At 39.6% G+C, this 26,353-nt stretch overlaps 1 protein-coding gene across 2 annotated transcripts in view; it reads right to left on the bottom strand.

Annotated features, from left to right (window-relative positions):
* Nucleotides 1–26,020, bottom strand: part of ppp3ca (protein phosphatase 3, catalytic subunit, alpha isozyme) — a 38,328-nt gene extending 12,308 nt beyond the window's left edge. The window contains exons 1-8 of one of the 2 annotated variants that reach the window (XM_033650068.2): nt 25,613–26,020; nt 19,305–19,505; nt 12,326–12,450; nt 12,081–12,192; nt 11,419–11,564; nt 11,163–11,302; nt 741–818; nt 524–618 (exon numbers count right to left, since the gene is read on the bottom strand). In XM_033650068.2, the coding sequence (XP_033505959.1) occupies nt 524–618; nt 741–818; nt 11,163–11,302; nt 11,419–11,564; nt 12,081–12,192; nt 12,326–12,450; nt 19,305–19,505; nt 25,613–25,667 (952 nt within the window). In that variant the 5' untranslated portion in view covers nt 25,668–26,020. The remainder of the gene's footprint in view (nt 1–523; nt 619–740; nt 819–11,162; nt 11,303–11,418; nt 11,565–12,080; nt 12,193–12,325; nt 12,451–19,304; nt 19,506–25,612) is intronic. The other variant, XM_033650059.2, reaches the window with a different exon arrangement.
* Nucleotides 26,021–26,353: the final 333 nt, after the last annotated feature.

Here is a 26,353-nt window from a genome sequence, read left to right on the forward strand (position 1 = left end):
TCCCTCCCACGCTCCCCATCTCCTATAGCCCATAGCAACCAAGACACAGATCTGAGAACACAAACAAACGGGGGCTCCCTGATGCATTCTTATGCCTGCTCGCAAGCTAAATGCAGATGCATTAACCTCTACACTCCACTTTGTGCCGTTAAAACCATTTAAATCAGTAAGTCAGCGGAGCCCATAGTAGTCATTTTGTTGGAAGCATTTTTTAATGAAATCTAACCCAGATGCAGTTAAAATGCCAGAGATGAAGGTGTCTGTATGGATGCTGAAACTGGGGCACCTCTCTTTCACAACACCAGGTTTTACTGTTTACTCTTGTCTCTTTTAAGTAGCCATTTAAATTATACAATATATGGGAATACTACAGTGTTTTCAACAGGAAAAGATTCATTTTATATAGCTTAATATCAGCCATTGTTACCGTGCAGAAATATGACACAGATATAACAGATGACAGAACAACAAATGAAACTGTAAACACAGAGAGGACGGGTATAAAATGCAGAGATTTTCTGACCTTTGTTGTTGTAAACATCCAGGTAGTTTGGTGCTGAGAAGATGGTAATGAGCGATGGGAATCCAGTGGTCTGACTTTTACGGTACATCCGGTAGCTTCACGCCAGTCAGGTGGAGGTAAAGGCAGAAGAAAGGTACAGCTTGTTGTTATATTTGTTATTATTTTTTGTTTGTGTGGATATTGTTGTTTTTTAACGTGCATTGCAGGGAAAACATACCCTGCATCTTGTGCTTCATGCGCTCGGATAATTGATAATAGGTTATTGCTCTGTAGGAACTCACACACAGCTGGATAACTGGAAAAGAGAACATAAAAACTAGGGTTAGAGTTGTCACCGAAAAAATGCTTTTAATGTACCGTAATGTAAAAAACAAGAAATCTAATTAAGCACACAGTCTCACCATAACTTTTCCATCATTGAAGCTGTAGGTTACCAATTCACACACAGTTTTACTCCCCAGAAAATGAACAAAGATGCATCACTCATGAATGCATTAATGGAAGCCTCACTGAGGATGATGCAAGGATGTGAAAAACCAATCCAACAGCTACCTGTTGCAGTTAAAAACAAACTAACCCAGTATAAGCGGCAGTCAGAGCTTCCTGCCCCCGAGGTCTAACCTGACAGGAAATGTGCCTGAAAGGAAGGGAAGCCAAACTGACTGCGATGCTACACTCATTCATGGCATTAAGTATGTGCTGTATCCAATGCACCCTTTGCAATAAGGCAGTCAATTAAACCTGTCAGTGCCACCGCCCCGTTCTTTTTCTTTGTTACTGCCTCATGCTTGCTCACTCTAATTATGTCGGTTAAGGACACCTTTTTAGAAGAATACAGTAATATTGTTTGCCCCACCTTACCCGCAAATTTCACAGCTCCATTTATTGGACATTTCGTCAGCCACAAAGGTGTACTTCGAGCCAGAAGTGGAAATTTGTGTCTGTGCTGCTGACAGTTTGGGGAACAGAGTGACTCTTATCAAGGGGCTTACTGCCCACTAAAATGCCTGCGATCAATGATTTACTTTACCCAGCTAAGTATTTGCTGCTGCAGCTGCTGGGTGATGTCTTGGTGTCTGCTAATGTCTCCTTTTATGCTCCAGCCATTTACAGTGCCTGCTCCCAGTCACTGCTTTTCTGTTACAGTATTTATGAATTAATTTTTTTGATTAAGCTTTTTGGTTTTTATGAAGGATTTTTTTACCCTTAAATTGGGATATGATGGAAGCCCATTTCCGCCAGTGTGATTAAAAAAAAAGATGAGGTTAAATTACTATTATGAGGAACTTTCTCAAAATAATAACTTGATATCTCAAAAAAATCACTGCGTATCTCAAAATAATAAAAAAAAGTTCCTTAAATAATGAGAAACCATAAAACAATTACTTAGTATTTCAAAATAATGAGAAGCTTTCTCAAGATAATAAATTAGTATCTCAAAATATTGATTTAGTATCTGGAAATAATGACAAAGTATCTGGAAATAATGACTTAGCATCTGGAAATACTGACTTAGTATCTGAAAATAATGACTTAGTATCTGACAAAGTATCTGGAAATAATGACATAGTATCTGGAAATAATGACTTAGCATCTGGAAATACTGACTTAGTATCTGAAAATAATGACTTAGTATCTGACAAAGTATCTGGAAATAATGACATAGTATCTGGAAATAATGACTTAATATCTGGAAATAATGACTTAGTATCTGACATAGTATCTGGAAATAATGACTTTCAGGGACTCTAAATAATAAGAAACATTCTAAACATTATGAGTTCTTTTGCAAAATAATACAAAAAAAAAAAGTTCTCAAAATAATAACCAAGTACCCCAAAATAATGAGAAACTTTCTCAAAAAAATTAGAGGATGCCTCAACTTTTGACTTAAAGTAACAGGGTCAATTACACTGCAGTTGTATGTGTGACAAGTCAATGTTATGTTGTTGAGTATTATAACTCCACAAAATTTGCTCCATGCTCAATATGTGGAACATTTGAAACCCAGTTTTTGTACCCCTACGCTCACCTTTGGGGGTACCCCACCTATTAAAGGGTGTCTCCCGCTTGCCTCTCTCCTTCTGCTGTTGTATTCCATGGGAGAGGTAAGTGACATTGCTCTTGTGGTCATTTCTGTGTTTTAGCGCTGTTAAGCTGTTTATAAGTTCATTTTATGCTAATATAATCTGAATGCCTCCAAAGATATCCACGGTTGCGTCTTTATATCTAAACAACGCAGACATCCGTAGAGTCCACCAGTTACATTAATATCGAAAAAGTAATGAGAAACAATAAGTCATATTTTGAGAAAGCTCATTATTTTGAGAGACTACAGCTTTATTTTTGAGAAAGCTTCTCATTAACTGTCTTAACATGACTTTTTTTTCTGTTCATCACACTTGCAGAAATGGGTTTCTGTAGAGTACAGATATGTCAACTGTGAGGAAATGAATAATCATCATGACCACTTTACATATAAAAATTCAACATGTCAGCCTCACTAAACAAAAACTTCACACTACACACTTCTGTGCTCAATTCTGACTGATAACATTACAAGTCTAAATGGTTAATAACAGAGTAAATCAATTAAAATTTGTAATATTGTTATCTCTCCACTGGCTGCATGCCGAAGTTGTCCTCAGTTTTTTTTTTCTGGCCAGATGGACAATGAGCTGTCACATGGAGAAAGATGATAAAAACCACATGACTTCCTATCTGACACTTCAGACTGGAGTTACATCTGATGTGGAGCAGATTCAGGACCCGACTTTGTTTCCAAAGGAAAAGTAAAAACAAAATCTCCCAGAAAACATCAGACCTGTGTCACACAGGAGGGGCATGTAATCAGAACGGGGACACTTCCAGCTGCAGCGTGAATGTAGCCTTCCATTTAGCAGCTCTCACCACAGTTATGTAATACCTAGAAGGTTGTGTTATGTCATTCAGAGACTGTATCATCCCTTCAAACTGTGTCTCCTGGGTTAGGAAAAAAAGGATTACAGTTTGATTAGCTCTTTTAAAAATTTAATGCCCTCAATTCAGCAGCACCTCAATCTGTCTTAGCTTTGAGGAGTCCTTTGTGATTCCTTTATTTCGTCAAGCTGCTGTATTCCAGACATACATCTGACAAGAAACATATTCTTAGATCCATCAGTCGTAAGTGCCAACCTGGTTACAAATGAAACATTTGCTTGATTGGTATCTCATCTAAGAAATGTATTCTTAAATGACTTTGATAGTTGCTAATGAAGTCAAATGAACAATGCATAATATATGTTCACCAAAGGCTGTGCGTCCTGTCAAAATGGTGCTGAGTAAAGCACCCGTGACGACAACACTTACAGATGCTCTTTGTGAAAGCATTAGCCAAAAGCACCTACTGTAAAATATAAATCAGACACATTGCTCACTTCACTGCAAACTCCCCAGTATTTGTTGGTGCAACCCTTTTGCACACCAGCGTTCATCTATATGAGTCCAACGGGACATATTTCAATTAATTATTGTAATATTTTTTCTCTTTTACAAGTTTCTGCACAGGCATTTAGAGACGTGAAAACTTTCTTATAGTTTCAAACTGCTAATTACTGTTTGCAGTGACCCACATTCACTGTGTAATCCATTTTCGAAGACTGACACAGCACAAAAGTAGATACACCGAGCAAGCTATTAGTACAGGGCTGCAACTAACAATCATTTTTGTTATCAGTTAATCTGCCAATTATTTTTCTGATTCATCCATTACACTTTTAGCTGATAAAAAGTCAGACAGTAAGGTGACGTCTACTAATTGCTTCGTCTGACCAACAGATATTAAATTTACATTAATAAACTAGAAAAGCAGCGAATCGGAGAAGCTGAAAGACATTTTTCCTCATGAATGTTCAAAATGACTAATCAAAATTGTTGATTACTTTTCTGACCACCCGCCAATGATAAGGTGATTGCCACTACCACCAGTCATGTTTTCCAGACCTACAGTAACATACAGTACATCCTCCCCCAGCAACAATCCCCTCTTCTGGCACTTTCCTACAGTCACTGCCATCCATGCACCCATCAAACTTTCAGAAGCATTTAAAATATTTAAGTGCTCAAAGGTTTGTGCCGGAAGAAAAACAAGGAGAGCTGCTGTGCCCTGAGCACCTGGCGAAACTGTGCCATCCTCGTATATCTAGGTCACATGGCTAACATTCCCTCGGTGGCCAATATATAAATTACAGGAATAGCTGCATCACACACTAACATGGATACGCTGTAACTCTTCCCACTATGGCTGACAGTACACCCTAATAGAACTGTGAAGTGTTATATAAGTGTTCCTATTAAAAACACATCTACAATCTCTAACTTAGAAATAAGGGGGATTTTTGCCTCACACTCGTTAAACATTATATTTGTCAGTATTTTTTGCTTCTTGTGCACAGCGCTGGCACAAATGTCACATAATAGCATCAAAATAAAGACTCCAACGTACACTATGTTCTAATTTATCTTTTGTCCGCACCAATGGTATCTATTGATTATTGCAAGGGAACACAGTACACACACACACACACACACACACACACATTGCTCGCCTGCGGCTCACATTCCTTCTCTCCCCTTTGTGAAAACACACAATTAAGTGTTGGTGAGCCTGTGAGTGAGAGGGAGCGAGAAATCTGACAAGTGAGTATGAGCGAAGGAGACAGAGAGAGATGGAAGTGCCGTGTTGTGAGTGTGAAACTGAGAGGTTTTTTCTTTCCCTTAAGAAAATCCATCTGTTGGGCTGGTGGTCATCACGCTCATTTACCCCTAATATAAAAACCCATGTTTATAATCTTATTCCTAATCACTGAGCAGGGTCACATCTTTCTAATGGCATCAATCAATGCACAAGAAACGAGGCTTGGTTAGTTGGTGCTTTGCTATTGTAAAAATAAAGTCCTGACAAGGCTGCAAAATAGACCAGAACATGAAGTGTAGCCAGTATATGACAATTGAATTAATACAAACCATTATCTGTTAAAGCAGCATACATGTAATCAAAACTACTAATTCTGCAGTGGTGCCTCCAGATTAATATGATGTATGAAAAATAAAGGCTGTGAACAAAATTTCATCTAACCCTTTTCCACTCCATCCCTCCCTACCATAGACCCATTTTTGTCTTTTTTAGGGGGGGCAGTAGATCTTTATGGGGAGATAGCAGGTTAACATTATATGCAATATAGGAGTTTTATACATCATCTGAAAGCTGGGAACCTGCAGATTAATTTGAGATGCAGCTCAGCACTGTGTGAAGCTTCTCTAGTCACAGATCTGTAATAAACATTGTGATTTGGTCAGACGCCTATTTAAACGTTAAAGGCTAGAGTGTTCAGGGGTTTAAAATGTTATTATGGTAGTGTATGATGGCCATTCCCATGTTTATTTATGTCTCATAAGTTGTTGCAGCAATTTTTACATTGATACCATTGTTACACAGATTTGGTGCTAAATTTAAGCATTTTTCCACTCCAGAATTTATAAAATAGTGGTAAATATTCCCTCAACTACCACATTAATTCACCAAGACCTTGAATACTATAGAAGAATCCATGCTGATTATTAAAATTTTACTTTATTTTTAATGATCAGGGTAGTAATGATTAAACAAATCACAAGTAACTGGTTAAAAGATAACTTAACCAATGTAAAATGGAAGGATCTTGTGAGAGAAATGTACGAAATGGAAGAAATTGCCATGAGAGTTAGAAATCAAGTGTGTGTTTCTGAAGAAAGATGGGAAAAATGGTTGAGATATGTAAAAGATGATGTTCCCAATGATCTTTGATTATATGAAGTAATGAGACTGATAACATAGAAGTGTTTTCTTGTTCTTTATCGTTCACATAAATATGTGGGTAACAATGTGTCCATGTTTGGGTACTATGTATCCAAATAATGTATAAGTAATTTGCTTTTTTTCATCTTTAATTTTCTTAATTTATTAACATTATATGTCGCTTATTTCCTGATATTGCTAATGCTTTTGTTTATGTTTTACGTATGTATTTTCTTTTTTCTCCTTTTACCTTACCTTTTTCAGTCTCTACATATGTTAAATACTCCTAAAAAATGTCACAATAGGTCATTTTATACAGTGAGGTCAAGGTTAAAAAAATGATTTCACTACAGTAAAAACTGCAAATATGGCAACTAACATTATCACACATGAATACGGTTGAGCTCATTGAATCAACGAAAGGCTCAGCTTTCCTGTCATACTTAATTTATGCAATTCCAAGACTGTTAAAGTACCCGAGTATGCACAAAATATGCAAATAAAATAGGTGAAAATAACACATTTGTACTGCATGAGAAGAACTGTTGGTGTTTCTCAAAGTCAAGGATCCTTCCTGGGTAGGACAAGTCATTCCTAGGAAGGATCCCACAGAGGCAAGGCAAAACTCCTTCTTAGGAATTGGGTGAACACACATTGGAGCAGGCTAACCAGTGTCCCCAGGTGTGCGTCATTAACCCTCAGCGGACTGAGGGGGTTTCAGGATACTGTGATAATTTTGGGCTCTCTAATGTTGTTGTACAATTTGAACAAATGTAAGCAATATTTTCAGAGTCACGTGACTTTTAGGAAGAATATATTTCTGGCTTATACTTAAAAAAACAAACAGGTAGGCTAAATGAAACTTTTGTGGCACTCAGCGCTCCATCACTGCTGTAAATGATTCATTTAAAAACCTTAATGTTTTGTCTTAATCACAGTATTTCAAAAATCTCATTATTTGGCAGATGACACATTGGAAAGCGTAAATTATGAGGTTCCTATCAGCACTTTTTTATGCTTGTATGATAAAAACTTCTGGAGATATTAATCCAAATGACATATTTATCTAAATCCTGCCAAGTTCCACTGGCGCAGGTTTCACTGAAGAGGCCCCGCCTTCACTTCAAGCAAATCGTGCACAAAGAATTGTGGGTACTTAATACCCACTGAGGATATATACACATGCATCCTTGAAAATTCTCTGAGGGAAGGACTCTGTCCTCGATAGAATTTGAAAGATCCTTGATATTGGAACAGTCCTTAGGTGGGATTTGATGATGTAGCATTCTTAAAATTCAGCCATTTAAGGATCCTTCCTTGACTTTGAGAAACACCCTGTTTGTTTTTGCCCAAAGCTGCATGGGATGAGCATAAATTGAGCATGTCTGTAACGAAGACACTCATGGGTACCCATTGAACCAATTTTCATGTAGATATCCTGAGTTTAGAGGTCAAGGGACCCCTGTGATAATGGCCATGCCTGTTTTTCCCTCCTTTTTGAGCGTTATTTAACCCTCTTCTGGACAAGCTAGCATGACATGGTACCAATGAATTCCTTAGGTCTTCTAGTTTCATATGACACCAGTATTGTCACTCTGGCTTTAAAACTCAGCCCATTGCAGCCTCTGAAAGACATGTTTATCCAAAGAAGGGACCCCCTCCTAGTGTACTGGTTAGAGCACTCATCTTCCATGCAGAAGGTCCAGGGTTCAACAGTCCTCAACAGTTGCGCATCTCAAACCCATCATAGACAGGAGGTTCCAGATGTAAAAGTGAATTCATTAGAGTCTTCCACAATGCATCCATTTGGTCGTTGTTACCAAAAAACTATAACTTAATATCATAGGAGAACCAAGAGCAGTCATACTCTGCAAAACTCGGTAAGCACTAGATTTTCTGATGTAAATTAGATCTATTTCAAAACTTTTCCTCAGCTCTGAGGGGCAAACTTAGTATTGGTTTTATGGAGCACATGTACAGGGAGTTAAATTACACTGCCCAATGCATCACTGTGTGTTTGCACTTACAATTCACGTATTGCAACAATCAGTCATTGTCGTTACGTAGCATAAAATCAAATAACTGCACTATATTTGATTGCATCTTAATGTAACCCCTTCCCCCCTCAACCTGCTTATACATGCTTCTACATCAGATGGAGATTTTCTTGCATTTCCCAAAAATCCCTGAGGAGAACGTGGTTCTCTATGCTGCATACATACTGTATAGTTGGCAAGAGTCATAATGATGGAGAGGTAAGTCTGAGAGTGAAGGCAGAACAAAGCCATGGGGAGATAGATGACTATTATAGCAGCATCCTCCACACATCTACAGAATAATCCTCACTAAGCTGCGCTCTCCCTATGAATAGATGGTTTCTTATCGGTGACCAGTTAACAGCGGTGAAAGGGGAAGTTAAGACCCATCACTTGCTTTGTTTTCTGTGTCAGATACTGTGCTGGTGAACTCAAAGAGGAGATCTCGCCTGTGCGGGAATATGTCGTGAAACAGAAACACTTAATACTTCAGTGGAACTATTTCATCTGATTTGAAGCAAATGTCACCTTTGACACCAAAATGAGATTTACATGGGTTATAATGTGAATCTGAACTGCAATTATTCTGAATACAATGTCCAGACTGTCACTTCATTTTCAGCAGAGGAATAAATCTCCCTGACTTAAGTTTTCATGATTTGAGCAAAGCTGTGGCTCCCACACAGAGGGGAGGAGGGGATGAGGGGCGGAGGGGGTCTGTACTGTTCTGAACGTTCATTAAGAAAACTCTCACCACCGCTGCCACCTCTTCTCCTCACCACCACCTACTTCCATAGCTTCGCTTCCATCTCACAATTAGGACAGTGCTCACTCCCCCTTCTTTTACATGCTCTGTCACTGGAGGTTGAATAGTTGCATAACAAACCCGTTCCCAAATTTGCCTCGCTATTATGTTTCATATTTTACTCCTCTCTCCTCTCTGCCTCTATTTTTATTTGACTCCAGGTTCACCCAGCTAATCCTTTGTCTGTAACAATCTGTTCTGTAAGTGGAAAAAGTCAACCTCCTCTCAGAGACAGTTGTTTGAGAGCCACAAGGCAACACAGCACATTTACTCACAGACACGCACTATCTATAGACTTTAAGGATATGTTTACCTTACATTAAGTCTCCTTTGTCATCCCCATTATGAGGTGTTAAGTGTGTGTCTACTGTCTGTGTTGTCCTTTTTTGTTTTGCTCAGGTAGCAATAAATGTTTGATATCTATTAATAATTTATAATCTTAACATCTATTTTTGATAATAAGAGTTTTGGTTGCAAGGCGCCAGTAAAGCAGCTGAATTTATCCCTGAACTCCAGTAATTCTTTTGAAAGATTAAATTAGATCTCTATACCGATTATTCAGGGTGTTGACCTTTTAATGCACATCACTCCCTTTCTCCCACCTTCCTCTTTCTCTTAAATACACAGCCTAATGAAGCAGAAAGGATGTGCAGAAGAAACCACGTACTTCATGATCAACCAACATGGGGATAATTTTCTTTTCTTTTACCTTACCCAGGTAGGATTTATAGTTGGAGGATCCAAAGTGTAAGTTGCAACCTTTCATTCTTTTAAAACTAAAGTGTAATTAGAGACCTTCAACGAGCCACATGGGTCATGCTAATGGGATTAGTGCAGTGTATGACAAGTGCTCAATGTAAGCCTAGATTTCTTTAGCAATGCAAGATGGCATGAACACAAAGTTTTAGACTATTGGATGCATAAAAGCAGCACTGCAATGTATCATTTAGTTAATTTGGAGTTGCCGCACAGGTATTTTCTCTGTATCTATAGCCCCATTTCCACCAAACACTTTCGGTATGGTGCCTTTGGAACCAAAAGTAACCCTTCAGACATGGTACCTAGTGTTTCCACTGCAAACAGTACTCTTAAATGTGGGCGGGGTTGTTGTCACTGCTCCGTCCAGCACTCACTTCCTTATTATCGGTGACACAGATGGAAGTCTGCACCTCATTTGTCGTCCATAGAATGGGGTTGCACTACATTTTCGAAACAAAATAAAACAGGCTTCAGTGAGAGTCTCTCTCCATGGGATATTTAAAAAATAGCGGGTTTGTGCATTTAGTCCTTCTCAGGCAAGCTCAGGGGTTTAGTGTTGCCGGAGCCCACAGGAACTATGCTCCACAATGCTTTCTTTTTCTTCGAGTGAGGATTGAAATATATGCCGTTCACATAACCCGGTCGAAATTAATATATCTAAACGCTTGATTAAAACGAAAGTAATGGTCAAAGTTGTCAGTAACATTTAAGGTGTGTTGATGGATTCACGTTATCATCTCATACGTTGAGTAACATTACAAGTTAACGTTCCACCTTAAAAGTTGCCGGCAGTCGGCCCAGTGAATTAAGTTATTTTTTCTCAGACTCCAGCTGCTGCAAGAGGCAGCAAAACATTCTTTCATTTTATAGTTACAGTAATAAAACTCCACAGTATGAACAGTGGTTACATGAGCCTTAAAACCAGCCACCACTCAGCCCTGAGCAGAGTGACCGTCCGCTACCAACCAATCAACAGACTGCAGTGTTCACAGCTCCACCTTTTAGTACCAAATCTTTGTGCTAGGTACCCCAACAGAGGGGGGACCAAAAATGTGGATGGTACAGAACGGTTCCATTGGTACCATCCACAACTTTATACAGTGGAAACGGAAAAAAATGCGTGCTGAACTGAACTGTACCATACTGCTCGGTGGAAACGGGGCTTAAGTATCGACAACAAGTGTTCAAGTTATAAGTTGCTGCAGGGAAGAAGAAACAGCTCACCTGTAGAAGTAGGAGCAGCCTCGCACTGTGTTGTGGCTGAAATATTCCTGGGTTTTCTCATTGCCAAAATCCTCCAGAGGATCAGACCACAGCAGGTCACACATGGGCCCAAAAGCCGGCGGCTCCTTGAACCGATCCAACTTAACACAGAGAAGCAGAAGTGCGTGTTTTTAAAAAAAAACAAAAAAAAAACCTTTCTTTAAATAACAACCAATCTACAGCATGACCTGCTAGTGCTGAGGATGTGTGTTCTTACCTTTTTAATGTCATCTAAGGTGTGTATTTCAGGTGAGAGCCCACCGTGTACACACAGAAACTGTTGGTTCATGAGTGCAGCCAGAGGGAGGCAATCAAATGCATCCATACATGAGTCGTACACCTGCTCTGAGTACTTGATTTTACCTGACAGAAGACAAACATACAATGAGCTGCATCAGTGCGCAGTTTTACTGGACAAGTACGTTTGCACATAAAACAAATATGGCATGTTCTTGGTTTGTTCTTATGAGACACTTTTGATACTGAACAACACAAAATTACAAAAGTAGTATAGTGAGATATTTTTTAAGTAGAACATAAATGATGAAGTTTCACACAGTATGTGCATGTACCACAATAAAATGCATATATATTTAAAATTAGGTTTCAAGTTAATCAAATATTAAAACAAAAAACATTCTGAAATATTACACACATATGTACACATGCTGTGCATCCATGTGTGTTGCTATCAGCTCAAAATTTTCAACTGTTCACAAACAATTCCATCCTCCTTTGTTGTGCCGTCATACAGAATTAACTTGACAGTCCCAGCAGACAGGTGCATTACTTGTAATCTCTACCCAAAGTGCTCCGGGCTACACATGACATTACCAAGACAGAGAGAAAGAAAAAAAAAAAACGCTGAGAGGTACTCACATTCTTGTTTGAAGGTGAAATATTCTGTCAAATGTCTACATTCATGATTTCCACGAAGTAAAAATAGTGTCTTTGGATAGAGGATTTTCAGCGACCAGAGGTATAAAACACACTGTGAAAACAAATACATAAACAAAGTGTTATTCTACACAAGAAAAGCTGTATGTTATAGTGAACTGATGACATTTTTAGCAGTGTGTTTCCCCCAAGCCATGATGTACTTGATGATTTTCTGATGGTTTTACCTCAATACTGAAGTAGCCGCGGTCCACGTAGTCCCCAAGGAACAGGTACCGTGTTGTGGCTGGTGATCCTCCCACTTCAAACAGCTTCATAAGATCAAAGAATTGCCCATGGATGTCACCACAGACTGGAAAATAACAAAGGACAGCAAACGTTACACAATCAAAGAGTCCGATTGAATATCTTCGTCTGCGTCTTTGTGTTTTGCTTGTGTGTGTGAGCGACCAAGAAAACCCCACGTTTCTCGTGTTAAGCACAGGTCTGTATCATTTGATTGTTTTTCATTCAGTGAAACAACTACAGTAGGTTTGCTGAGGTTGATACAACTCTCAAACCTCCTGCCTCTGAAACACACTCACAAATAATTGGTACGGTTGTAAATGTGTTTGTCATGAAGCTAAAAATCAAGGATGTTCTGGAGATGTGCAACAGCTGCATTTGTTGGTTAGAGGGTTCGAAGACAGAAAACAAGACAGAGGGTAGAGAATATTCTGGCAGGATCTCATGGCAGCAGAGTAGAGCACTTTCTATTGGAGGTCTTTTTTCTCCTCACAGGTTAGCTTTATAAATAGACAGGCGGGCAGGCGAGCGGTACAGGGAGATGCTACAGTTTGTGTTGATATCTGCATCTAAACAGTCTCAATAATTCATGTTTGATAAAGGTGATGAAGTGTGAATGTCGTAATGATTGTTGTTGCTACTATTAAGACATCAAAGCAATGAACTTACAGCTTTTGACAATGAGTGTAATGCACAATGAAATATAGATGTTATGTAACCATAACACCCTTCATGAACAACAATAGCTATACACAGGAAAAAACAGCATATTGTGTGCTACCTTAAACATGTGTTACAGCTATTTGCATGCCAACATTTCTCCGTGGATTATTGTATGCAACAGGCTAACCCTGCAGCAACACGCTAATCACAGCTGCTTCAATAGAGAACACAGGGCTGCAACTACAGGTTATTTTTCATCGCTATTTTTCATCTGTAGTCCCTTGGCCAAGATGTTACACATGCTACCTTTTTACAGGTTTCACAGGATTCTTGATTAACGGATTAGCTATTTTTTCTAATACAAGTCAGAAAATGGTGAAAAATATCAATCAGATGCTGAAGATGAAGTCCTCAAGTGTTTTGTTTTGTCCAGCCTCAACAATTATTCATACCGATAGATCATTTATCAAGTTAGTTGACAATTAATTTAATAGTTGACAACTGATCGGAAAATCATTGCAGCTCTAGAACAAAGAGTAGTCAAATATTAACACTGTCACCATAAAGGAAAGTGTTTGTTATTCTATTAACTGCTGGGTCTTTGGCTTCTCTCAGTTGTGTCAAGTAGAAACAAGATGAGCTTCACCTTTAACAGGCAGCAGAGCAGCGGCTAAGGAAAGAAGATTTATGCATAGTGCTGCAGCAGGAATATATATTTATTCTACAATTACAGCCATACCACCAGTATAAAAACACCCAAAGAGGAATATAATGGTATAAATCTCCCCTGTCTTTAGGTCATCATGGCATTGAGATATTTCCACAGTCTTTGGCTGAAAGGCCTCTGTCCTCAGCACAGAGAGGAGAAGCTCTCACCTCAAAGAGGTAGAAAAAGCTCAAGCCCTCAGGGGAGATGCATACTTTTTTTCCCCTCTCGCAGCGAACACTATGGCTCTGGAGTGCAAACCTACATCTCATTTCCTCACTGCCTTCAATTTTTCATTATCATCTTCCTCTGTCTCCTTCTCTCCTACTCATCCTCCATCTCCTCTCTCTTTTCAGTCTCCCCTATCAGCTCCACAGTGGCCTTCGCCCACTCAAAGCTTAGAGCAATGTGAGTGGGAGACTGCTTGTGTGACTAAAGCAATCAAACACACACATGCGCACATACAGTACGTACACTCACGCACGCAAACACCCATGGAACACATCCGTGCAAGTAAAGATTCACAAGTGCATAAATGCCTCATAATATATGACTACACACACACACACACAGCTGCAGAGATATTCAAACACAACTCAAGCTCACAAAGACATAAAACAGGCCTCCACACTCACAAATGCCCGTACACAATACTCAGTTCATCATCCATATTTCATGCTTAATACATAAAGCCTCCATTTCCCTGACGCCAGTCAAGATGAGGAGCCTGAGACTTCGCTTCAAGTCGATGTGCATTTCATCCATTTGTCACCTTTGTTTCGGCTTAACGATGGACTTAATTTCAAGTGAGGGCTGCATGATAGGCCTTGGAGGAAATTATGCAACATGCGATAGCACTGTTGAATATCGCGGTAAAGATATTGCTTGTAATTAATAAACAGATATAAAGTGTACTCAGTTCTTGACTTAGACTTGCACAGTACCTGTGCTTGTGCCACATCCTCTCTCCTGTATCTAAAATATAAGCAGATGGCTGAAATGCTGTTTTCTAGGCAGTATTCCTCTTTATCTGCACTCATCTTGTGAGACTTTAGTTCTTCAACCATGCAAAAAAGTACTGCAGCACTAGTCTAACAATTCTGACCAATCAGACAATGCCTAACTGCAAGGCTCTGTCTGATTGGTCAGAGTGTTGACAACATGGCATCCATCAGACAAAAACATACCTACAGCCAGAATGTAAATTAATAGGTACACTGAAAGTGCAATATTGGCACCTTTCTCGAGGTGTTTGCTGTGCAATGTGAGAATTAATCTGATTGGATTCTTATAATTACATGTATATTTAACATCACACTGTGTTGGGTCAAGCTGATTACATTATAAAAATAAACATAAGATACATAGCCTAAGACTGTGATCTTATAATGCACCAAAATCAGATGTCAAAGGTGCATATTATTTATGGGGATTTTAAGAAAGAGTCAGAGCATGTGAGCAGAGCGGAAATTTTGGATGGAGCTGATTTTGTTTGAAAGTTGGAGTGTCACCTTATCTCCATCCCCAAAGAATTTTGCTGTGGTAAACAGCACACATGCAGTATTTTTTTTGTGTCAAAAATTGGCTCGATAATGGAGTTAACAAAGTACTTTCAAAGGGAAACTGGGCGAGCAGTGAGCGATTTGAGTCGAGCGAGGTAAAATTTGAGTTGAGCGTAGAGGATATTAAGCATAGCAGCCTGAAGCGGTTGTGAGCGGGGAGGCAGAGCAAAGGGGACAAACAGCTCCGTTAGCAACGAGCGTAGATTCCCACCGCTCATCTCTGCTCACATGCTCTAAAAAGAATACTAAAATGTAACTTTGATTTGAGCAAAATTCTTACAAGTTTCAGGACTCAGTCGAGACTGCTCAAGCCTTCTTTTTTGATGGGCACGGATGCCAAGGCATCAAACACCTAGAATTGGGTATCATCTTAATTTCTTATTTATTTTATTTCATTTTTCAGCAGATGTGTCTTAATTGGATAGTGGCATGTTATTGAGAGGTGTTTGGCATTTAATAAAGGCCTGTGGCTGGAATCAAACCATGGATGGTGGCTACACATGTGTTCCAATCCCTGCAGGGACACCCCATTTTAATATTTTGATACTAATGCCAATAATAGTTTTTTCAACAGCTTCTTTTGATGTTACCATACTTTATTTTTGATAATGAGAGTACAGACAGGAAACCAGGAGGCCAAAGGACACCACCAATTATTGACCTATCACTGAAAGAAAACAGATGAGCTACAAGTCTTGCCTTTGGCCTTGGGCACAATAAGTTTGAAAACCACTGATCTAAGTCAACTAGGAATCTAACCAGGCATTTAACGCCAGCTTTTGGTCCTTGACAGTTTTCAACACTCAAATAAATATTTTACTTTGTACATAAAGAGTCTTGAGATTTAACATCAATACCGAGCTCTAGCCATTTTTTAAATCCATAAATTTATTAGGCTACATTTATCAGCTAAGGTTTGTAGATGTAAGAAAGTACTTATGACAATTGCATGTCTCTTGGACAGTGTTGGGCCACAAGTGGTGTAACTAATTAGTAATGAAATTTCGGTAATAATATTACAATTACTCCAAAACCAACGACTCATTACAACGTTACTGTTGTTATCACGAAACTACTGATATGAAATACAACATCACATCGGCGGACTCATTTTAGTAACCATTGTGCTGCGCGCGCATGTTATAAAGCAGCAAGCTAGCTGGAAACACTTAGCTTAACCTGGAAATATTTCCGTTACTTTGATTTTGTCAGGAGGAAATACGACAAGAACTGTTACTGCAGGTAGTCAGACTAAAACTCTTTCCACTGCAAAAAACACGTCCTCAAACCTCTGGTCTGAAACGCCGCGGCTACTACGACGCACAACACAACAACGTGACCTTCCAGGAAATAGACTGTACCAAAGGTGAGCCCTTCTCGGCTGCGGAGGTCAGCTGTAGCCCCACACTGGCTAAACAAACAAAACTGGATTTTACTCGTGGATAGCTGCAGCTACAAAGAAGAAATTAAGCTTGTGGCTGGATGAAATGTTGCTCCATAAGCGTCTCTCCATCGTTCGGGCAGAGCCTCGGGAAAATACCGGTCACAAGCAACTGAAGACACCGGGTAAGTAGACGCTACCTAGCATTAGCTAACGTTACACTTAATCCTGACATTCACACACAGAAGCACCCATCTGAATTTTGGGGAGATATGCAATTACCAATTTTATGGTTTGTAACGGAAAAGTAATATAACGAGTAGTGTAAAGAATTACTGTTGGCAGGGGGTAATAAAGAAAATAATTAAATTACTTTTGTAAAGTAACGAGTACTCTCGATGGCGAAACGATGGTTGAATACACAAGATATGACAGTTTGATTTTACATTATAACTAGGACACATTTTAGGTCTGTTATTGCTAACATTTGCAGATGCTATGGGCTTTTAGCAGTCCATATTTTTCTTATTTTTTACCTTCTATGTTGTTAATGTTGCTGGTTTACTAAAATAAAGACATTACACTTGTTTTGCACCTCAACAACCTGAGTTTTAAAACCCTGATTCACCTGGTACTATTGTTTAGGTTGGTGATTTTACCTTTATAAGTTACACATGTGTTGGGCATGATTTCTTTAAACAGCTGATTTAGTTAACGTAAATAAAAAGACCCAACAATGTGCTGCAGTAGTTCACTCTTTTCAAAAAGCCTCACCCTGAAGGTGCCAGTAATTATTCCTTGATGAAAAGACTTACAATAAGAAATACAGTGTTTCTGAAATATTTTTGGCCTTTTTCTCTTATATGACAAGATAGTGATGATTCTACCTGGAAATGACCATGTCCTGCTTTAAGAATTTACATATATATGGATTCCTTTTTATCAACATTTCATCTGCGCTTGTGTTCCAGTCAGGTGTGTTGTTTATTTTTGTACTGTTCAAACAGTAGCTTTGTCAGTCCACATCCTCTCACTGCCTCTTAGGTCTCATGCATCTTTTCCCACAGTCATCCTCTCCTCTAGACTCTCCATAGCCATAAAACATAAATCATCACAAAACTGCAGAAATTTGGTCCAGGCTTTCACATCCCCCTCAGGATACATTGTATTTTATCCTTATGATCCTCTAACTTTTCATCTAATGCATCAAAATTTAAGTTGTGCAATAGGGTACATTAGTTTATGACCAAATATCTGCAAAACTAATGACATCAGCTTCACCTTCACTTGGTGCTAATTAGCAAATGTTAACATGCAAGTAAGGCTCGAGACTAATGGCCACAAAGACACAAGACGAATACAGTGACTGGCAAATGGGCTGTGATCTCACTGTTGTGTGACGAGATAGCTAGTAGCAGTCATCGTCCCGTTGTCCCACCGGACAAAAGAAAACGTGTTTGACACAAACAAAGATTTATTTGGTGCTACGCCCCTGTAAGGAGTTTGCTCTTCTTGACAGTATGCAGGGTTATGAGGTGGTTATACTTACTCTTTCAGCTGTAACTTCAACTGTAGCAAAAGAACAAGTCTCCATATTGTTTCACCAAGAAAGCTAAGCATCTCTCTCTCTTTGGCTCTATCCTGATTGGGGACCTTTGTTGCATGCCATACTATTCTTCCTCCACTTGTTTCCTGCCTGTCTCAACTATCAACTAAAAACTGCCAAAAATAAGAAAACAAAAGCAGCAAAACAATATCACACGTCAGAGATGGAGACAGAGACACTCTATCGTCATTGATTTAAATGGGGCCGAAAAAATATCGGAAACGCCTTTCTGCAATACAGTTCAACAGCACCACAAACTATAGTCTTAAAAATGACCAGTGATGTGAATCAATACCTGTCCAAAACAGCTTCAACAAAAAAATATAAACTTTTGGATTTAGAAGATTTATTACAGGGCTGCATATGGGACATCTTTAGATGTGTCACAGTTGGTGACATTTTGTAAAGTCAATAAGAAGCAGAAGATAGCTGTGTAGAGACTGACCATGTCTTACTGAAGCCACATGTCATATTATATCTGACAAGGTGAGATACATTTAACTAGAATGCTGAGTCATTGTAATTTCTAGGTGTGACGTCCTGCAGCTAACTATAAGCGCAGCAGGACAAGTGCCAGGTAAATATATCTCTAACAGGCCACCCCCTGGGTGAGGGCTGAAATTACTGTCTGACCTGTCCTACTTTGTTCTTTACAATTAATGTACTCAAATCAAAACTGTATGTTGGTCTTCTTTAAGGAAAAAGACAACTGACCTATCTGAAAAACAATGATCGCCCAACACATACAGATACATAACACATTTAAACAGGATTGTTGTGGATCTCAAATTATTAAATATACTGGTATCAGTCTATCTAGTCTAGTCTCACAAAACTTTAGTATATTGGTATGTGACTCCTTACCTCTCCATATTGACAACATTTTCAGCTAAATAGAATCATCACATTTCTGAATCTCAGTTACGGCTTTTGGTTCTGGTGGCCCCATCTGACCAGCCCTAAAAAAAATTTCTAAGGGCGCCACTGCTAAAATGTGTAGTACCTGTGACTGGTGCCTCGATGTCCAGTATAGTTTTCTCCTGACGCAGGATGGCTGCTCCCTCGCTGATGATTTTAAGTGCCACAGCCTCCTCTACACGGCCCTCCTTGGTGAGGTGGGCCTTCAGGAGATCGACACGAGGTTTCCCTTCGCAGTCAAACACTTCCTTCATTGTAAGGCGGTGGCTCAGGGGGAAGGGGACAGCTGAGGACAGAGCACAGGCACATGGTGACATTTAAACAGAGCGGACATCACGGTCACTATAGCTACTGTTAATGCCATCAAGACTACAAACCTTGATTCTTGTTTTTTAGTACTCGTGTGGGAGAATAATGACAAACACCACACGGGAATGATACGAACAGCATATCATCAAGGAATTCATGCAGAAATGCTATTTGAGAAAACTCCATCTATGTTCGCCTCCGGGCGTTGTTGTGCTGCATCCATCTTTGTTGACTTACAGTATATGCACATGCAAACCATTATCATGAAATGGCTTTGCTTAACATGCATAAAGTACAAGAAGCCATTTGCAAATTTAAATTAAGCAGTAATACCTTAAATTATTCAGGAATATATGTCAAACACGATTACTCTTTACAGATGTTTATCTGATTGTTTTTGTTTTTTTTTCAAATGGTGGGTCAGAGATGCAAATCACTCGTGTTACATATTCTCATATTATTGTATGTCAGTTCTGTCTATTTGTAAAATAAACCATTAAATACAACATACTGAATGCCTGACTTAAAATATAAGTTTAATTTGTATATAAACAGCATAGATCACTAACTGGAATAGACTGACACACAGCAAACTGTAAGTTAATAACAGTTATTCCAGTACAGATGTGTCGTTACTTGCTTTAGAGTGCTGGATAAAACTCAGCTAACATCTAAGCACTTTATTCATCCAGCACTCTCCCTGGATTGCTAAAGCCCGTGGCCATTAAAATGCACCAGTCACCTACCCAACAGACTGCCTGTGAACGTGTGAAATCCAACCACAGATCATTACTTCAGTGGAAGCGAAGGTTATTTATTAGATCTGCTGCTGATCCCCGTGTGCTGTGACTACAAGCTTTCAGGGCCCATTTATTGATGTTAATCTACAGATCATCTGGTTTAACACAGAAAAACTTGTTCTAAGTGTCTGAGCTGTAAATAATTCATGTGGGAAAAAAAACAAGTCAGATGAAGTCCAGTTGCAAAATTCATTATAATAGCGAGAGACAACCACACAGTCATGATAAACTGTGTGAGAAAGAAACAGAAGAAAGGTGCCAAATCAGCAGCAGACACTCTCCAAAACATACATGTTGACTGTGAATGAGACATATAGCTAGCATTTTTGTATCTAAACATTGTTAAAAAAAGGTTGCCTGTACCTGAATTAATGTTTTATGCCTGTACTGTAGCAAGCAAGCTTAGTGGCTCAATTTAAACACACCCATGATGTTGCATGAACAACAGGTGCATACTGGGATTACCTAAAATGCTGAGATAAAATGTTCATGATGGTTCATCCAGCAGTGACCTCTACCTATGCGTAGGAACTTTTACCTTCAGTGAAGTTTGTGAGGCCTTTTTGCGGTTTGTCACAGCTGTGAGTGCAGACTGCTCTTTCAGCTCAAAACTTTTGCAAGCTGAGGAGCACAGTGGCACTAGAGAAGCTGAGTGAACTGGTTGTATTATGCTCTAAGAAAGAACGAGCAGAGAGGTTTAACCTAGAGCAAATTGAAGCAGACTTTGTGGTACACAAGGGTCGCAGAGTGACATTCAGACAGGTGGGTACAACAACAAATTGTAACTCTCCTTTCAGAGGAGGACATCACAACCAAAGCGTTGCCTTGAAATGCTGTGGTGTGTGTTGTATGATGTGGTGTGTAAAAACTGCGCAGCTCTCTTATTGCTTTAATGTGTGTTTTTGTGCACTGCAGCTGCTTTGAGTTTAAATTGTCTTTACATCTCTGTGTTGGCTGTCTTGGTGATGTGTTATTCTACTGCTGAAGTGGCATGTTTTTTGATTAATGTAGCCTAATAATGCTGGTTGCACTCACCGCAATGTCCATAGCTCTTGTAAAGCTGTACCGGGGAAGGTGGCTGTATGTTTAGAAACTGATAATCAGTTGTATGCACAGGCTGCAAATGTCTGTCTGTGGAAAAGGAATTTATTGCTGTTTAGACGTAAGGGCTCGGTTGCGTGATGTTGTTTCACCAGTGTACTCTGACATGTTAATGCACCTTATTTTGTACTCTAAAGAAGGTTTTAAAGGTAATATTTCTATCTAATAACATTCTCATCATCATGCAGTATACCAACCCTCCCCTTTTAAAATGTAACGCAGCATTTACTCAGATAACACTGCATTTTACTTTGATCTGATTGCATTTTTACCCAAATATTCCTACTCTTACATGAGTAAAATAGTCTAGTACTTTACTCCAGTCCATCCCTGCACATATGCACACATAACACAATCCATCAGCTCTAGTATATTCAGGAGTAAGGGTACGCTTGCCAGATTTGTGCAGTGCATAGCAAACAGGGCCACTCAGCAGTGCCAAATGAAGAGAAGACAAAGGAAGAGTCTCAAAGCTCAGGCTTAAACCGAACATGATCAACATGCTCTTTAATAATGAATGCTTGACTAGAGAAATCTCAAAGTCACTGCTCCTGGGATAATGAGGCGGGCCCCGGCGAGTGGATTTAATGGGAGTAAAAAATATTCACAGTGTGCAGTGTGTATCTGTGATAGCGATGTGTGCTTTGACACTTTCCCAGCTAGTACAAATTCTGCACAGTCACCACTCAAGTTTTAGTAAGGTTAATGTCATTATGTGGCAGCCTGACAGCATGATGATACAATTTTGTAAAGTATATCTTAAATGCAGTGATGAATTACCTTCACAGACCGATTTTTGGGGGTAGCTGAGAGGACTTGGATGAGCCAATGAGCTATAGTAATGCTGACTTAACTGGTAGGCATTTGCCAAAATACACTGGTGTAAGTGCTGTAATTGACATTACATAAATGTAAAATGCTGAAACTCAAGTTGCCCTGAAGTGATTTTACTTTTTGACACACAGTACTCCATATTTTTTAAACTGCTGGCACCTTTTTAACATTAACAAGAACTGAAATAAAGCCACACGCGGATGCTTTGACAAGGACATAACACTTTGCTTTTTTTAGGCAGAATGGAGCAACAAAGGATTAAGCCCACTAAAAAGCAACCCAGATACTCATCAGATGATCTTCAAACAGCACAGTTTAAATGACACACACATATGTAGAAGCACATGTACAAGTACACTGATATGGATGTATGGGGAGATGAAATGAGATGAAAAGCTGACTTCTGCTCAGCACCAGAGCAGAGTTGAACTATGAAATACGGTATGTTGCCGGGCAACAGCAGCAGCAGCAGCTGACTGTTGGAGTACAGCCAGTGCCGCCACGGAAAACTGCAATTTGCATTGGAGGTTCACATAGATGCTGTTGGAAATGCTCATGCGGCAGACACATGTCAAATTTTCCGATCATATTGAGGAGTATGAGCCTGTATCGTACACATTTTTATGCCAGAACACATTTTCCGTAGAATGGTTTCTCCATCCTGCAAGCTTGAGAAAAAAAAAAGCATATGATAGGATTGTGTTGCTAATGAGCAACCCTGGGTTCAGTCAGAAAACGCTGAATGGCTTCATCTGATTGGACTAGACAGTGTACATTTATAAGAGCTCCAATTAACATACAGCATACAGACCCAAGTGTCAAGCCATTAGCATAATGTCGGGTTGCTTTTATTCACCCACACCCTACAGCTTCAACAGAGACCTACTTTATGTGATGATTGAAGGGTTATGTACCTCCTGACTGACATTAAACATGGAAATAAAAGCAGATGTGTTCTGCCAAACCCAACCAGTGTTCCATTTTAACCATTTATAAACTATTAATGTCAACATAAGTTTTACTGGAAGCTGGAGTGAATATTTTAGCCTGTCACAAGGCCTGTTTAGTTTTAAGCTGACATATTATCTCACTGCTTCTCATATTGTTGCGTAATTATCTATTTAAAGAAAGTTTTGCAGCTTTAAACAATGGAAAACACATTCCCAAATATGCATTTCTATTGGAACACAGCAACTGTGACATTTAAAGAAAACTATTTTCTAATGTGCTATAATAAAGTAAGATAGTTCACAGGTATACCAGGCCTCATCCCTGAAATAACTGACCTGAATATGCCTCTTGATGCCCACAGCACGGTGGTGACAGTGCCGTGGAAAACAAACTGCACAGACCAGCAGTTATTTTATCTCTTTAGATATGTTCTGTCAGGTTAAAACGTGTTAGAAAAAAGAGAGGAGCTGAGAAAACTTGCTGTGTTGTAAGTTTGGGATATGTATGCTGGGATAAAAATAACTTGGAGTAGCTTGTAGTATCAGCCCTCGCTCGTGTGCTACGTGCGCCACACACAATAACTGTAAGACATGAAAGTCCAGACAGATCAAAATTGTCATTGTCTTGGTAGCTTCCTTTGATCATCTGCGGGATGCATGATTCAGTTTCCTGCATATAAAGTTTTTCGGGGATTGGAGAAAAAAACCTGGGTGTTACTACTTTTTCGAACAGGAGAACAGATAGAAGTGACAAGGAATATTCATATGTGGTGAAATGCTGATCCATTTTCAACGGTCAAAAACAGCAAATTAATGAGGATTTGAACACACTGCTGAAGTTATTGAGCAGGCTTTTTAAATCACATTGCCTGAGGCTACGTGAATAGCAAAACTGAAACAAATGCATATGATTTTTTTAAGAAAACAAAAATGCTTTGAGTGTTTCAAACCTTGTACACAAAATCCTAAATGTTACATGACCATGTTACAAAAGCACAAGTCTGAGTCAGAATTCTTGGCTGTGCTGCGTTTGCAAATATAAACCTTTTGTTTGAAATATTTTTGAATGCCTAAATGTCCGTAAAGCTTTGCCAAAGTTATAACCACAATAGTTTTATCTCAAAACAACACGTAACAGTGTCATTTTAGACCAACTTCTTTCTCTTGAAGACATTAAGACAAATGACAGAACAGCATTAAGATGCAAATGTTGTAGTAAAACAATGAGCTGCATCTTCTATTTATGAGGTGAATATAATGAAACATGCTGGCAGTATGATAAAATGGATATGTTTCAAGATCTTAGGGTGCAAAGTTTGTTATTTGTTGCACTTAAATATCAGTTTCTGATTGCAAACTATTAAGTAATGATGCCTTTTGTTCTATAAATGAGTCAGAAAAAAGATTGTAAGGGTCCCTCGGGAAGAACCTGGCTGATATTCGGACTATATTGTTCCTTTTTTGTTATTCTTAAATAAACCTTTTTTCAATTCTAACATCTTATACATACAGGACATTCATTGTGCCTGCAGTCATTGTCACATAAGAGTATCTCCCAGTGCAGATTACTCCGTGTTTCCACAACTCTGTAGCCTGAAGGACAAAGTTGTTAATGCTGACTGAGCTGCTCGGCCATTACGATAATATACTGAATGTGAATATATTCAGGCACAGTGCTGACTGTGAGCTGATCCATGGTCAAAATGAGCAGGGGCTAAATGAGTTATGACACAAGTGTGTGCACTTCATCATCCTCCATTGATCCGAGTTGTATTCTCGGTAATTCTCTGACAGAGCACAGAGCCTTCCCCACATCCACTGATGCAGCTTTCGGGATTCCTTATAGACCTTTTCTCATCAAATTAAAACATGACTCACTCCCGGTAAAATATACTCCCATTAAATGTCAATTTCATGCCCTCTTCCTCTTCCACTGGCCCTGTCACAGCCTGTGAAATCCTGCTGCATCACTGCCCCAGCTTCTACCACAAGCTCGGCAATTCAGCTGTTTTCCCCATCTCTCCTCTCCTCTCATGCCTATCCGAGCCAAAGCCCAGATACATTCACATCGTGACAGCAAAGATTAAAATATAAATAAATGTGTGCAATAAAAAAAAAAAATCCATATTTTCCGCTGCACTGCTGCTGCTCCTGAGCTTTATGCCCGATCTTCGCGGGGGCTGTGCAGCAAAGAAAACCGGATTGTTTATCAACATCAAAGCTCCAGCAGCCCACTACCATCACCGTGAGCACAACTTGATGGCCGCATATACACCATTAATGCACGACATGAACATAAAGGCCATATTCTGCCAAACCACGAGGAGCTAAACACTGGAGATGTTATGTAATATCTACAGCCATAACCAAACGGGAAAAAATAATGTAGGCTAACTTACATTTCACCACCCGATCGGTGGCGTTTAAGACGATGTCAGCGTTAGACATCTTCATGTGCAGTTGCTGTCCTCGAGGCTGAAGCTGTTTTCTCTCCCTCCTTTAGGGTCTACTCTCAGTATTTGTTGTCGAAATGCGACTGATGCTGTGGCATCACTTAGATGATGCGCCCCCTCCGTGCGTCGGTGCTGCGCCGGGTAGGACTGCTGCTCCCCAGGCAGGGATGGATGCTGGATGCTGTAGGAGCTGCTGCTGCTGTGCTAAGCTGTTAATGTGGGGGAGGATGCGCGGAGAGAGAGGAGAGAGAGGGAGAGAGAGAGAGAGAGAGAGAGGGAGGGAGAGATGTGCACTATCCCGACATGGCGGTGAAGGGAACTCCCACGCAAATGTTTCACGGGACTGCCTGATGCTGCCATCAGATGGAGGCTGAGACGGGGTTGCCCCCACGCACGCACGGCGCGCCATCTTTCGGTATTCTCGAAATTTCGGTACGCCCGAAGATGGGAGCGTATGGGCCTCGGTTCAAACGTGTAACATTCATGATCACTAGACGGTCTTTCTTTTTTTCTTCTTTTTTTAATTACAGGCGCGCGCACGTGCACGCGGACATCACAGACAGTCGGATTTATTGCAATGATGGAAGGGAGATGTCACTTGGTGGCGACAAACCATCAGGATTTGTGCAAACTGAGGCGACCTTGCACATAAAACAAAGAAGAAAAAAGAGTTTAATTTGAGCGGTT

This window comes from Epinephelus lanceolatus, chromosome 11, assembly GCF_041903045.1.
Source record: "Epinephelus lanceolatus isolate andai-2023 chromosome 11, ASM4190304v1, whole genome shotgun sequence".
Classification (NCBI taxonomy): Eukaryota; Metazoa; Chordata; class Actinopteri; order Perciformes; family Serranidae; genus Epinephelus; species Epinephelus lanceolatus.